Here is a 15698-nt window from a genome sequence, read left to right on the forward strand (position 1 = left end):
AGGTTTGCTCGAGGTACAACTTCAGTTCAGGATTTCCCTGGGCGAGAAAGATGGAACACAAACGTATTCCTGGAGATTCTCAGCTGGCAACAGTAATCTTTCAAATGATGATACAAAGCAATAGGAATGCATTCATCCCGGTGAGTAATACTCCAGCTAACATGACTGACCTATGCTGGGTAAGCAGGCCTCTGGGTTGCAGTCCTCCTTCTCTGCTGGTCTCTGCAGCTCATCACAGCCCTCACTGGAGAGCATGTTGTCAGACAGGCAGCGCACCTCCCGCACACGGTAACCACCCTCACATGATTTTGAACACTGGAACAACAGGAGTTGGCGACAGCGCACAGGTTAATAAAAGCTCCAACCTGAATTTAGTCCAGTGCTAAAACTGCTGCTATTGTGCAAACATGATGAATGTCGATATCCAAACCTTTAAAAGGGACTGAAAACTTATTTTCTCAATTAGCTCCTTACTGATTGATGGGATCCTATAAACAATTTTTCTCATGACAGATTAGAATATTTTATTTTTGCTCTTGTCACTGGTTTGATGGGGGAATGTACTTCAGGGCACTACTAATAGTGTAGAAACAGTTGTTGGCTGTTTCGTAGCTGTTAATTAAATCTGATCTGATGAAGCACATGAGCAGAGTTTATTATATATTAAATGTGATTGTTGTTGATAATTATTGTTATTGACACTTATTTGATTTTCATGGAGGAAAATGAAATATGAACCTGTCAAGAAGCTTTAAATTCTGGCATTTAGAGATGAGGGACCAATGTTTATCCTTTTCTTTAAAAAAGTGATACTTTTCACGATAGGTTGTGAAGAAAATTAATATTTTGCACAATAAATTCAACCAAAGCACAAAACTAGAATATCTCTCAGTGGAGCACATACATCCAATAAGGCCCAACAGTCCCCTCATGAAACCATATTAAAACTCAGTGAATCAAGATTTTTATTTGGATCTGCACCAAATTAAACACACATATAAAAATCTATTTTTCATCAAGATAAATAAATGATTCTTTTAAGAAATAAATTTTATTTTGAAAGTCAGCAACCAAGTTGAAAGTATGTGTAAAACAATTCAGGGATTATGATCATACCCGGTTCAGTTTTGCGTAATCCTGCTAAAAATCAAACTAGAATGACACTCAGTGAAGCACAATCCCAACATTCTCCTTAAATCCAGTCCAACTGCACCAGATATCACACAGTCATGGTCAAGTGTACAAAACCACATACCAGTAAACACAGCATTCAATCATCTACAGAGGTTTTAAACTACAGGAGCTATCCTGTATCTTGAATCACCTGTTCAGAGTAGTGAGGAGTAAGAAACACATGCTTTGTTTAAAAGGAGAGATAGTCTGAAGTCGTACTCACAGCACTCCAGTCAGTGTGGTACCACTTTGCTCCACAGTCCTTGAGGTTGCAGCTCTGCTGACTGAGGGGTCGATCCAGAGAGGAGCACTCGTACGGTGGCATGACGTTGAATCCTTCATCTGACCTCATCAGACACACCACTGACCTCTGCTGGCTGCCTGCACCACACTCTGCAGAGCACTGGGTCACATACAACAAGACCATAAGGATTTAATTAAGCATTGCAAAAGAGAGACAGAGTCGATGTAAAGTCTCTGTAAAATCCCCTGTCTTTAGTAACTCCAGACAACTTTCTGTTAAGCCCAGCGTGACTTCCTGTCGTCTTCATACCTGGCTCCAGGGGCCTGTGAACCACTCTATGCGATTCTCACAGGGGCCGTTGTTGCAGACCTGAGAGTCGGCGGGGCGATGACTGCCACACCCCTCCAGAGGAAGGCTGCTGACTTGGTTGTTCAGGCAGAGGACTCCTCTCGACCTTACACCCATCCCACATTCAGCAGAGCACTGTGGAGTGAACATTCAAATTTACATTTCATTGTGTTCAGTGATCAATAGATGAGGCTAGAAAGGCCAAAACCACAAAATGAAGGGTTAGGGTTAAAAGGGTTTCAAAATGAAAACATACATGTTACCGGGGCGTTTTAATTATTCCAGATTCTCGGCTGAAGACTGAGGTTGACAGAGATTTGCAAAAAGAGGCTCAGGAACAGCGTTCCTGCGTAAATACAGCCGGCTGAATCAATGGCTTCCTTCAAATCAAAACTTAAATACGTACCACATTCCCTGATTTTACCTCATTCTAGTTTTTATCATTGTAATGGGGTGTCATGCCTAACTTTCGGGATTTTATATATTTTTTACATGGTTCATATGCTTAAAATCTGAAGAGCCGTTTTGACAGTAATGATGTATTATGATATTGCTGTGCAGGGGAGTGGAATGATAACTGTAGACCACAGAGATGTTTTCATTTCTATGTCCTATCCTGTTATCTCCTTAATTCTTCCTACTCTGCAGTAACATACCAGATAATCATGTCTCTGCAGCCATCTGACTTCAGCAAAAAATGAAAACATGTACAGTGTCTTCTATAGTTAATTATTCGAATATTCTGTGTGTTGAAGAAATCCCTACTCCTCCATTTCTAAGCACTTAGTTGAATATTTTCCAATTGACACTTTTCCATTTCGTCTTTTAGTTCGGCCAATGTCCTATCCACCAACATGGAGAAAACGGGATTCATAACCCTTACTGCAGCCCCAGCCTCCAGGGGGCGATCAAGATGCTTTGGCCTCAATTTAAGAGAGCTGTCATGTCATCATAGATAAGAGCTACACCCAAAAGAGAAACTGTTGGCAGCAGGAGAGGATCATCACGTGTTACCATCATCAGCGCAGACAAGAGAAGCCTTGTCCAGGTTTGTCTAGCTGTCAAAATCCTTATTAAAAGATCTTTTTAGAATCTGCTTATCGAGAGCAGCTGCTTGACGTATGAAGACAGACCTGTACAATGACTCCCTCTGTTGATAGTGATGAATGAAGGTTGCTGTGTCTCACACTGACTTCTAACACCCACCTTATTCCCCCAATCAGTGTAAAACCAGCTCTTGGCACAGGCTCCCATGTCACAGTTCTCTGCATCGACGGGCCGCAGATTCATGTTGCACTCCTCATCTGGAACAAAGTCGCCCACGTTGCTGACACAGCGTACCTCCCGCGACCTTTGACCCAGCCCACACGGCACAGAGCACTACAGAGACAGAGGGCACATGGTAAATGCTGAAGTGTGGAGGAACGCACAACTGGAAACATTGTGTTTTTCTTTCATCACCTTTGGAAACATGCTGACACAGCGTCAAAGTAAAAAGGATGGGAGCATCACCAAAAGTAACAAAAACAGAAGTTATGTCCCTGATGTCAGAGATAAAACATTTAAAGACACAAACTGTATAAATACAGCTTGCATCATAAGAGTGATGCCTTTTGCTTTCTGTAGAAATACGTGTTGTTGTAACATTCTGACTGAATCACTTGGTGATTGACTGCTGCACTCACGGCCGTCCACTCGGAGCGGATCTGCCACTCACTGCAGATCTTCAGCTGGCAGGTGCTGGCTGTTTCTGGCCGCTCCAGGTGTCGGCAGCGGCTGGTGTGGACGTTGAGGGTGCGGTTGGCGTACACCTGGCGACACAGGACCTGTCGGTGCTGCATCCCCAGGCCGCAGGTCTTGCTGCACTCAGACCACTCTCCAATATCCCAGCTGCTCAGGAGGAAATCACAGGAGCCTGCTATTAGCTGTTGTTTATGTTTTTTTTTCGTTTGGAGATGTGTTCTGATTCCCTTTGAGCATGAAGTGTGAGAAACTGATTTTGTTTCCACAAATGAATACAATAATTTTGAGGGATAATTTGTTTCGAGTACAATCATTCGAAGCTAGGGATGCTAAATTTAACTTTAAATATTTTTTTATTTTTAATTAAAAAATTTAATTCTACCATTTTACAGTTGCAGCAGAGATGATGTTGAAAACATTTTCAAACTCATTTTCAGTTTTCAAAAAGGGCTGATCAGCAGTAGTGCCTGTATACTATATTAGGTCAACTTTAGAAAGTCTTCAATTTTGCAGTTTTCCGTGATGTGCATGAGGGTGAAATCAGAGGCGTGTGGTCTCTCACAATGCTGGACAGGGCTGCAGGTTGCAGGCCTCTTCCTGTGGACTTGGTCTGCTGCTGCTGTCACACAAAGCATCTGACCCCTGGACATGGTTCAGCCGGTGGACACATTGAAAGACGGAGTATCTGAATCCTGAAAAGTTACACAGAGCAGATATTTCAATGAAGACTCTGGAACAGACAGAACAACCAATTAACATCATGTACATCAAGAATAGAGGTCAAGGCGTCAGTAAAAGAACAACTGCTTATTTCAGCTCTCATGTGATTGCCTTGGTGTATTGTTGTATAATTTCAAATGATTATTGTCTGGTTTAAAATGTTTATTTAATGTGTGTATGTTGGACCCCAGGAAGACTAGCTGTGTTTATAGGCACAGCGAGTTGGCAGTAATAAATAAATTCAGAAATAAAGAGTTTAGTAAGCATTGATTCTTGATACTTTTTTATTTAGTACATAAATATGATATGCCCATTATATACTAGTATAATAGTGTGATAATAATGTGACATTGGGGCATTTTCATTAAAATTGTAAACAACTCGGGATGTCTTCACCTAAAAAACTTAAGTGTTGTGTTGTGTTCCCCTACCTTTACCACAGGTGGCGCTGCACTCTGTAGCACCACTCAGTTTCCAGTTGTAGTCTCTCTCTCGCCTAGGTGGCTGTACGGCTGGTACCTGGTTGTCAGGGAGACGGGGAGTATACCTCCCTCCACCGGCTGCGTCAACGTTTTCCTGGTGGGTGTTGCTGTGATGGTCGTATCCTCCCTGACCATTCACAGTGTTCTCTGAGACGTGAACACAGGACATGAGATATTATCAGTCAAGTTGGTAACAGGATGGATAAAGAAGAAAAAGTAGTATTTTTTAAATTTTTATAATCTATACTAAGGCACAATTACCAACATGATTATATTGATTATACAATAGAAGTTTGTATGAATGCATGAATGACTGCTTAATTGCATTTAAGTGTGAGTGATAAAGTTGTTTTAGTAAAATAAATATATACAAATTTTAAAATAGAGCTTAAAAACTGGCACATGATCCTCACATAAATATTTTAAATGTGTTGCAGTAGACATTTAAGCATTATGGCATACATGTGTTTTAACAAAATAACAGTTGAATTATGAATCATGTCTTGAAACTTGGATAAAACATTATTTCAGTAAATAAATTAGAATTTAGGAAAAATTTGCCAATGTTTTTGTATATTTCTCAAAAGCAGTGTGTAGCATATATTTAATACAAAAGTATTAAAAGTATATAGTAGGTATTTTAAGGTGCATTTCAAGTAAGGATGTCAGAGATACAAATGTAAGTCAATTTCAATGCATTTCAGACCACTTCTACTTCTTTACCTGGGTAGGGTAACTTTAGGGTTATTTCTTCTTGTCTTGATTAATCACTGTGTTTATAAAATGTAATGAGAAAAAAAGCTAAAGTAATAAACAGGGTGGTGGTAGAGAGTGGTTCTCGTTTACCTTCAGGTCTGTGGTCTGGTTGCTGAGGGCCGGCAGTTTCCTCTGAGGGGATAATGTATTCATAATGAACACCAGGGTTCAGCTGCTGGAAAATCATCTGAAAGAAAGTAGAGGAGACTCAGTCAACGATCCTAAAATAATACTTTTGACCTTCAAATATTTTCTCACACAAAATGTGATACCTGCTCTAAAGGTCATATTTTTCCTGGCCCAGCATGTGAGTTTTAGTATGAATGAAAGGAGAGTGTCACTACAATAAGTCCAAACTGATTGGCCACTCACATAAACGTCCAGGATCTCATTGGTGGGCCCTTCAGCGAGGAAGGACTCCCCGGCCGTGCTACTGATTTCATTGGGTCTCCGGTAGGTGAACATGGTCCCCCCTCCTTCATATTTCCCTGGTCGGTCAATAGCCCAGTTTCCATTGATGATGGATCGGCCCGATCGGCTTCGGAGAGCTGCAGGAGACGGAGAGAACAACCGCACAATCACCACCGACAGCCCTGAGGAGGAAAATACCCCCACAGCCTCTTCTACATAATTATCGTTTAATGTAAACCATTACGACATAATGAAAAGTGTGGTAAGAACAAAAAAAAAAATAAAGTCTTACACCGACTTTCTCCACCCGAAGAAAAGTAATTATAGCTAAGTGAATAAACGCTCTCACGTGCTCTTTCAAAGCGATGCCTTTTATAAACGAGAAAATCGGTTTGTGCTGGCAGGTCTTTCATGCAAATCCTGAAACAAAACCCCCCCAAAATGTTTTCCACTGATTTCGTGGATTATGGACAAGAGGCTATTAGAAAAGCATTAGAAGTGTAACATTAGACAGGCTTGTAAAGGAGTGTTTGGACAACTAAAAGCACTTTGTTCAGTGCGGAACAGAGGCCTATTGAGGGGAAATCATGGACGTGGTGAGGATGCAGTAGCAGGCTCCTGTGAAATCTCTGCCCTTGTCTGCTATAATATTTTTAAAACCTATAAAGCACATTCAGAAAATATGTTGCCACCTGAAATTTTGTGCCCAGATCATCGATGAATAACTAAAATCTAAGATGATGTCTGTTTGTTTTTCCTCAAGGATGTTTGTGTTTCCTAACATTGTGACAGTGAATGGAGTCTTTGTTCATGCACGATTTGTTGCCTTACAAGTATCATCCAAAGCCGTGCTAACAGAACTGTGTGTGTGTGTGTGTGTGTGTGTGTGTGAGAGAGAGAGAGAGAGAGAGAGAGAGAGAGAGAGAGAGAGAGAGAGAGAGAGAGAGAGAGAGAGAGAGAGAGAGACAAAGTGAATGTTGCAGAAGGTGCATATTTTAAACAGGAGGGAGAGCAGAGCAAACTTGGCATCCAGGTGAGTTGAGTTTTGAGACGTAGCCACTGAATCCATCCTCCTTGTGTTCCTGGTTTGTTTTTGCAGAGCACCTTAATTAAAAAGGAAGGTGAGGCTCAATGGGTAAGATCCTCTACTGAAAGCTTGTCCATACACTTTCCGTGCTGTTTGAGGGGAAAATCAATGCCTACTTCCAGACCTACTGCTCAGAGAGGCAATGGTTCTTAACACACAGTGGTCTACTTTAGCACATCTGTAAAGACACTAATCATCTGTACAGTGGGTTTGAATCAGAGGGACATGTCTCACTCCCACAGGGGAGGGTTTTTATCGGCTCTGATCGGCAGTGATGTGACACCATGATGAATGAGCTAATTTGGAAATACAGCGAGGCGAGAGAGCTTTGAAAAATTACGCACCGGGGGGACAGCACACAGAAAGGCTCTACTGGCCGTGAGTATCAGCTGAAAGGGGCTGCCGCACAGCGGTGAGGGGATGTCTCCATGCATCTTTGGTTTTCACATTTCAATCAGATGAACTGAATTACTTTTAGAAGCAGATGTAAAAAGTAGTTCCTTAATTTGTGTTGTTTAATCATTTCTTTTACATACATTTAGTGTTATATACACAGGAGTTTTCAATTTATTTCCATTTTTTAGTTATAGCTGATGAAACTGTAAACCCGGCTCAACACAAGTTCAGCCAATGCTGCCAAGCCTCAAGTGTAAAATATTTTTTATGTGAAATATAAATTTAACCAAGATTTAGCAGTGCAGAACAGAAAACCTGGAAACTTGGAAAGTTGGATCCTGGTTACTTCCAGTGTGATTACAAACTCTTCATATATATCTGGCATTCAGCCGTCCTGGACTATAGGTTTTTAATGAACTCTCAACAACATTCAAGTTGCTCCTCCCAACCGCCTGATGTAAGCCAGATGTATAACAGTAGCGAGAAGAAAAGAAGCAAACTAATCTTGAGTGAGAAGACTGAGGACCACTGATCTATTTGGCTAATCTAAGTCTATGTTGTGAAACTCCAGTGCTGAATCAACATCAACTGCTTTTTCTTTTTCCCCACCTAGGTAGTTCCGGCTCTTCACCATCTCTGTGACGTTGATGTTGGTGGCGCCCTCTGGGATCTCCACTATCTTGTGGTAGCCGACCTTGGTCAGACTGTGTTTAAAGAGTCCAGAGACCAGCCTGCAGGAGGAGTTGTCGCCTCCACACATGCCGCACCTGTCCATCACCCTCCCTGATCCGAGGTAGTCATCGCAGCCGAGACTCTGCCACACAGAGGAGGGAAGAGATTGTGATTGTGAGAGCGTTGCACAGTGACAGTGTTCAATAAAATAGTTTGTTAAAAGGTTTACTGGATGTGTTAATAGTAAATTCACTTTATTTACAGAGTGCTTTTCTAGTCTTACTGACCAATCACAGGTTCTTTACAGTACAAGCCACATTCACCCATTCACACACACACATTCATCCAGCACTAAATGCCGTACTTGTACTTCTTATATCATACACAGCAAGTACAGCATTCGGGGGGGGTAATCAGGGGGGTGTAGTATCTTGCTAAAGGATATTTTGGCAAGCAGGCGATCACACCACCAAGCGTCTAGCAAGTAATGACCCCCCCCCCCCCCCCCACCACCACCACCACCACTAGCCACAAGCGCCCCCCAACCACATAGTGTGTACTTGGTCACATAAAAAGCTAATTTGGGATAGAATGTTACATTTTCAAAAGTAAACCCAGCTGCACTTGCTAAATGAACTCTATAAACTTCACATTAGTAGCTACCATACAATAACTAACTAACCGGGAATCTTGTTAAGTTTCCAGAAGGCATCAATTTGGCCCCTGAATTATCTCTGGGACCCCGGCTTGCTCTGTCCCCTCGACGGTTATACATTACAAGAAATGTGGGTACAGTAAAAATACAACAGTTAACATCAGCAGTCCATAAATCCACTCAAACTGGCAGTAAAAGCAACTTGCTGTGCAAACAGGTGGTGAAGCAGCCAAAACTGGTCCTGCGGAGGCGGAGCTACCGTACACTCAGGGACATCGGGTCAATCACCGAGAGACCAAAGTCGCCAGTAAGGAGACCAGCTGGGAGGACATCATGTGGGGGGGAAGAGACATAATAAACCAAAGCCTTCCTGTGATTGGACTGCAGCCAATCTCCAGGCTTTAGTGAGCAGCTCTCGCTTGGCTTCCACGTGGATGCCCTGATCGCAGTGGACATATTTCTCTTGCTCCGTCTTGCAAGAGAAACACATTTCCCTCAGAGCTACTGTGTTGCGTGCACTTGGTTAGAATGCTCATAAACAATATGGCAGACCAAACGTGTGGCTGTGGAGCTCTTCGAGTGGTTGTGAGGCGTTAAACTCTAAAGACTTCAACTAATTTACAGCAAGTGTCTAATAAGTCTAAAAATGTAGTTTGGGCTGGACAAGAGCAGCCGTGAGTTAGCTGCAGACCAGCGGAACGACAGAGAGGCGAAAAAGAAGCTGAGGAGCGGGATGAGAAAATATAAAGCAAAGGGACGAGAAGATGGAAGTAAAAATTAGGAGAGTCTGGCTCGCTACCACCCGCAGCAGATCACTCTGTTCGGAGCCAAAACACAACCTGTGCCAAAAAAAACATGAAGTGCCTCCTTCCACACAGGAAATAGGTGATGAGAGAAGAGAACAGCAAACTGTGTGAGTGCTAAGAAAATACTATACCACTGCCAAATGCTCCTGTGGTCAACATGGAATTATGTGGCAGATACAGCATGGGGCAAGAATGAAAGCTAGGACGGAAATCACTACTCACAACATGATAACAGTGAGGGACACACTGCTGTGTCTCATGCGCTCAGTTTACACATCAGTGAACGTAAAGCAACAACAGTGCAGAGATAAAGGAATGCATAATGCATGGTAAAACACATTGGTGGGCATTTGAACTAGCTACAGTAAGTTCACTATGGAAAACAAATAAAAATGCAGTCGAGGAAGGCTGTTGGTGACATGACTACCAATGAAAATCTCCATTCCCACCATAAAAGGCCTTAAACCAACAGAGTTACAGCAGCTCAGCAGCATTTGCCTGAAAAAAATGAAGAAAAACAAATTCCTCTCATAAAACAGACGCTGACATGGTCAGAGGTCGTCCGTGGCCATTGGGATGGGAAAATAAAACATATTCACCTTGGAATGGAAAATAAGCAGAGTAACTTACCACGACCTCCGAAAACCTGAACAGTTGATTTAATATAATATGACTGGATTTAAACTCACACAGGGTTTTTGTTCCTCTGATGTGGGAAAGGCCGGGAGGTTTTGCACCTCCAGCGCAGGAAGCATTAGAGAGACGAGGGAGTATTTGATATCTAGTGATTTGGACAGCTGCACCATTAACATCGCTAAACTGTCAGGACAGACTTTTCAGCTTCGCGGTAGCACGCAGCACAAAATAACAAACTAATCTGTCCCCGAATAAACCCCGTCCCCAGATTGTCACATCTGCTCTCCAGGCTGTCTCTGACAAACGTGACCTTAAGTGTGAACCCGTCAAACCGAGGTGTCGCTCATGTCGGGGCACATGAGTGAAACCACGGCTTGGCAAAACGCTCTTCCCATCAGCAGAGGCAGGAGTCTCAGTGTGGTAGGGCTTCTCTGCACTGAGACTTCTGTCACCCTCTCACTTTGGGTGGCACTGGCCTGTGCCATCTGCTGAGGGAAATTGCCCAGTTTTCAGTAGAAAAATACCTCCTTTATCTGGAAATGGTAGCATCATCTATTAATTAATTCTGACGTTATGCACCCACAAGATGCAGCTGGGTATCCTACTGCAGAGTATTTCCAACAAAGTGAAGCCACACACACGTTTTGCCACAGGCTGCATGAAAAGACATTAGGAATTAGACACAGATATTCCCAGGCGTGAGTTTTAGTCTGGTTCTTATTGAAGCGCAATGTAACCTCCACACTGACCTCCAGATGGATGATGGTGGCATTCCTCCCTGTGCAGCTTTAATGGTTGAATACTAAAAATAAACTTTTAGAAAAATAAAAATAAAGGTCTGGGCCTATAGTGTTGACTTGCAGTGCTCAGAGTTATGGTTAGTAGCCACAATGTGAACTGTAAATAGTGGGGTTACATATTGATTATATCACACAAAATGGCTGTGTTGGCTCTTAAAATTAATAAAACAACCATTATCGTCTGGGGTCATGCGAATTTTGCGACCTTAAATATAGCAGGAAGGGCTCTCACTGGCCTTTCACTTAACCTCTTAAACCGTCGGCGGTTTTTCGTTTCCTTTATTTCCAGGCTTATGGCATAGCCCCTGTATGTCTGCAGGTGACTGAGAAATGCCATTGTTTAGCTTGTTAAAGATATGAAACATGTTGGAGGTGATTTTAGGGCAGTATGAAAAAGGGCTTTTGGCAACTTGGGAAACAAACAGAGAAGAAACCACTGACATTATCATGATTTTATAAAGTTAAGATGCCTAACAGCAGCACATCCAGCAGACATAAGACAACACACAGACTGTAGATGTGTGTCTCCTCCCACTGTCCAGAAATGAAGCTAAAATATCCTGGATGAGTGTATCATAAGGTGCCTTAACGTTAACACGTAGAAGGATTTATGACCTATACTGTAGCCAGCCACCAGGTGGTGATCACGATTTTTTGGCTTCAGTTTTGGGGAGCTGTAACGTTACGGTCCATTCATGTCTATGGCGACTGGACAAATGTTAACTCAATGCTCAATAGTCACATGATCAATAGTCACATGATCAATCACAGTGGGCTCTCTACGAGTAACACCTTCCAGCTTACACACACTTATCCGAACTATTATTAAAATATATAAAGGTGTAAATTGACAAGTGCAATTAAGATTAAGATCCATTTATTCGTCCCAAGCACATGCACAGACATGCAAAGGCACACTCATGCAGGTAGGGAAATTTAATCTTTGCTTTTGACCCATCTGGTGCAGGACACACAGAGCAGTGAGCGACCATGTACGGCGCTCGGGGAGCAGATGTTGGGGGAGTAAGGTGCCTTGCTCAGGGGCACTAGACAGGGTAGGGAGACTCTTGGATTTTTGGACAGATCAATCCAGGTTCGTCTTTTGTTGTCTCTCCGTGGAGTCGAACCAGAGACGAACCAGAGACCTTCTCTGCCCATAGTCCAAGTTTCTGCCACTAGACCACCGCCTCCAATTGACATGATGCATATGTAATCCATGAGTTTCGGTGTAAACAGATCCTGTATCACACTGAATCCAAGTTGTAACTTTCAGCTCAAACAACCTTCAGCGGTTCAATTCTTATCTAGGTCACATACTTACTGCTGAGCCTCGCTCTGCAGCCCAGATATAAGTGATGATTTGCACAGGCCCCTTGATCTGTCTGTTAAAGTTTAACTGAAGAAAAGTTCCCAGTTTGCTGTTTCACTCATGTTTCTCTGCACATGTGCGGAGGCGTCTTTTCTCTGAAATAAAGATGTAAAGTCAGCAACGAACAACTGTCTAAACCAATCTCAGATAGTGTGGGGGAGAAAGTGGCAAATGTGAGCCATTTGCATCGTTCCCAAGAGTCAACATACACAATGTCGAGATATAGAGTTGCACTCGCACTAAATCTCTTCACGACCGCTTTGGCATAATGTTACAGTATTTGAGCTTTTGTCCATGTAGGAGGCCTGGTTTGTGGCTCGTAAATGTGGATAGAAAGTTATTGCTCAGAATGATATCTAATGTCAGATGTAATGTGTAGGGTTAAAAATGTCCTTCACATGAAGTGTAATTTAACCCAAGTGTCTCAGCAAGCAGTTCAAATGGTGTGTTTGCCGGAAAAGGCGAGGGGCAGGAGAGGATGGGAATCATCTCTGATTGGTAGATGATGTGGTGGTTTAGAGGTTTTGTTTCAGCAAAGAGCAGGGCATCCAGATTCCCCCTCACAAGCTGTTCGCCATCAGTGACAATTTCAATATAATTTTTCGGAATATTGTCTTGTGTTTGTTGTTCTTAATCCTAATTTCAGACAGGGGGCGCTACTGTAAACATTTGGTTCTTGCGCATCAAGATATCACCCAAGAAGACTTGAAACGCAGAGCATGGGTGCGTTGGAATAATCCACTTTGCTATGGAACCTTCTTAAATGCCCCCTGAAGTAGTTCATCCGCCAGAATAACAGCTATTCGAATTCCCTAAACAATAAGGAGAGGAGCTAAAGTCACTTATCACATTTAGCATAGGAAACATCAGACCGTCCTGTATGAAAGGAGGGGAGAAAAGGACGCTGCACAATTCTTTGTGGAAGCAACATTAAAAGCAACACAACCTCGTAGTTGCAGCTGGACACACCCACGTAAATATACAAAACAGAACGGCTGTTTTATTCTCATGACACGAGCCAGAACTGAGTCCTCACATGATGATTTCTTCTCTGTCCAGTCTAAAGTCACAGTGATTAACAAGCATATTGAACCTATAGGTCACAAAAACATCATCAGAACTAACTACAAATATAAAGGTTATTTCAACCCCCGGACTGTGGAATGCAAACGAAAAAGATGTTTGTTCACTTATATAAGGTTTTCTCTACTAATATTCCCCATATTTTAATATTATTTTAACATTTCTGCACAGTTTGTTTTATTTTCATTTTAAATTAATTCAGTTTCATTGTTATTTTCCGTGAGTAGGTCATAATTAAATGTTCCCTGAATAAACTGAAAACTTTTTTTTTCAGGATTTGCCAATCTGTTTTGGACAGGAAACTTTGTTGTTACCATTAGCTTAACACTTATAGCACAGATCAGCTGTTTGATCAAACTTTCTGTTATCAATAAAGTAGTTTTAAAAAGACATACGATTTTGTGATAGTGGAGTCGGATTTTCTGAATGCAGAAGTGTGAGAAGTGTGAGCCTCGAATGGAGGCAGTTTAAGCCAAATACCATAGTTTCAACTTCATTTGACAGTGCATGAGTAAATCAATACGGATTTAATTCAAGAAAACCAAAAGAAAAGGGTGGGGCTTTACTACCTGGAGAGTGATGCCTCGAAATGTCACAAATTGACAGCAGTAGCAGGAGCTAACATGAAGTCTTGCAGCATCATTTGAGTGGGAGAAGAAGTGAATGTTCAACCTGTGCAGCGTCAGCCTGCAATGGCCACATTTCATGATGGTGAGGGACAGAGAGCTGAGCTGGTGGAAGTTCCTCAGTTAAGTAGACTACAGGGCAAGTAAGTACTGTATGGAACACAAGTGTATTCAAGTTGCTCCCTGTCAACCTAGTTCCAGTATGTGTTACTCACTGAGAGAAGCACAAACTGGGGTAATATGCCCAGTGAAACACTTTTTTCTGTGACTTTGATTCATGAGTTATTTTTCCTTTCTGTCTGATAATTGGCAAGTAAACTGGTGTCTGGAATTATGGATATCAAATGTATTTAAAAATGACAATGAACGTGTGAGAGTTTGGAAAGTGGGTCTGTGTGTGGTATGTGTCATTTGTCAGTGAGACTCCGCTGCTGGGACCGAATAATTTGCCCCTGAGCATCAAGCTCAAGGCTGACAGTTAACACCAGCAGATGGTTATGGCTGGACCACCGAGTTACACCGCATGAGCAGCCTCCAGATGTTGGCAGCTGTTTGGGGAACATACACACAAACTATAACCACTAGAACAGAAGCATATGCATATTACATATTGCACAAGGTTTAACATGTATCTCTCTTTCCCCTTCTGCCTCTATCCCTGAAATATATCCAGCTGCCTGTGTGGTGCATTTTATGATTTTTTTTGTGGTCATCATTACTCAATCCAGTCCAGTTATTCAGTAAACACACAATTCAGATTGTATCACATGAACATAGAAATGTTTTTAAAAACAGCGATTCCTAATAAATCAAGTGTCTTGAAACCAAATCACACAGTAAATCATCAGTATGTCAACATACAATGTTTATAGGGGCTCTGAAAGAATTCAATGCAAATACAAGGTGTATGTGACTGCTGCCTCTTTCTTTTGTCCCATTCCCACAACACTGTAGTTCAGGGAGCTAATGCTAAGTAAAAAATAGTTACAGCAAGATAATATCAGGAGTCAGTACTGTAGCAATGTCTGGGTATGTCCCTGGTGCTGCCTGTGTCACAGCAGCTTTTGAAGGGATAGTTCGCTCATTGACTACTCACCACTTTACCATTGGAGGGGTGGGTGAAGTGTTTGAGTCCACAAAACACTTTAGGAGTTTCAGGGGTAAACATTGGTGCAGCCGAGTCCAATACAATTTGAGTAACTGGTGACCCTAACCCCTGAAACTCTAGAAGTATTTTCTGGACTGAAACACTTCAACCATCACTCCATCAGCGCAGTGGTGAGAGGATAATAAGTGGATATAACATTTTTGGTGAATTATCCATTTAATACCAGATAAAAAAATAACAAGAACTAAAAACTAACATCGCTACATGCTGTTGGCCCAAAAAAGTAAAACAATAATAAAATCAGGGGGTTATGAATAAAAGGATGTTTTCTTAGTCTGAAATGGGGCAGTGGTCAACACCCCCCCGAGTCTGAATCCACACTGGCTGAGTCGGATCCCAGCAGAACCTCCTAACCTGAGTCTGGGAGGTTTACTGCTCATCTCTCCTACTGACTGCCAAAAGCAAAAACAAAAAAAAACTTACTGTGAGACGCGGACTGCTGTCTCCTAAAAAACATATTCCCTGTGACTTAAAATGCACCATTTACACTGCTGCAAACAAAATGTACAAGTTCCATTCCATT

General features: G+C 42.1%; 1 protein-coding gene across 2 annotated transcripts in view; it reads right to left on the reverse strand.

The window, feature by feature from the left end:
• The window catches only part of LOC133954775 (thrombospondin type-1 domain-containing protein 4-like), a 44218-nt gene that overhangs the window by 2025 nt on the left and 26495 nt on the right, over positions 1-15698 (reverse strand). For both annotated transcript variants that reach the window (XM_062389261.1, XM_062389268.1), the window contains 10 exons: positions 7970-8174; positions 5839-6014; positions 5557-5653; positions 4660-4857; positions 4071-4200; positions 3451-3655; positions 2972-3145; positions 1727-1900; positions 1397-1576; positions 171-315 (listed from right to left, as the gene is read on the reverse strand). In XM_062389261.1, the coding sequence (XP_062245245.1) occupies positions 171-315; positions 1397-1576; positions 1727-1900; positions 2972-3145; positions 3451-3655; positions 4071-4200; positions 4660-4857; positions 5557-5653; positions 5839-6014; positions 7970-8174 (1684 nt within the window). The remainder of the gene's footprint in view (positions 1-170; positions 316-1396; positions 1577-1726; positions 1901-2971; positions 3146-3450; positions 3656-4070; positions 4201-4659; positions 4858-5556; positions 5654-5838; positions 6015-7969; positions 8175-15698) is intronic.

Source organism: Platichthys flesus, chromosome 1 (assembly GCF_949316205.1).
Source record: "Platichthys flesus chromosome 1, fPlaFle2.1, whole genome shotgun sequence".
Classification (NCBI taxonomy): domain Eukaryota; kingdom Metazoa; phylum Chordata; class Actinopteri; order Pleuronectiformes; family Pleuronectidae; genus Platichthys; species Platichthys flesus.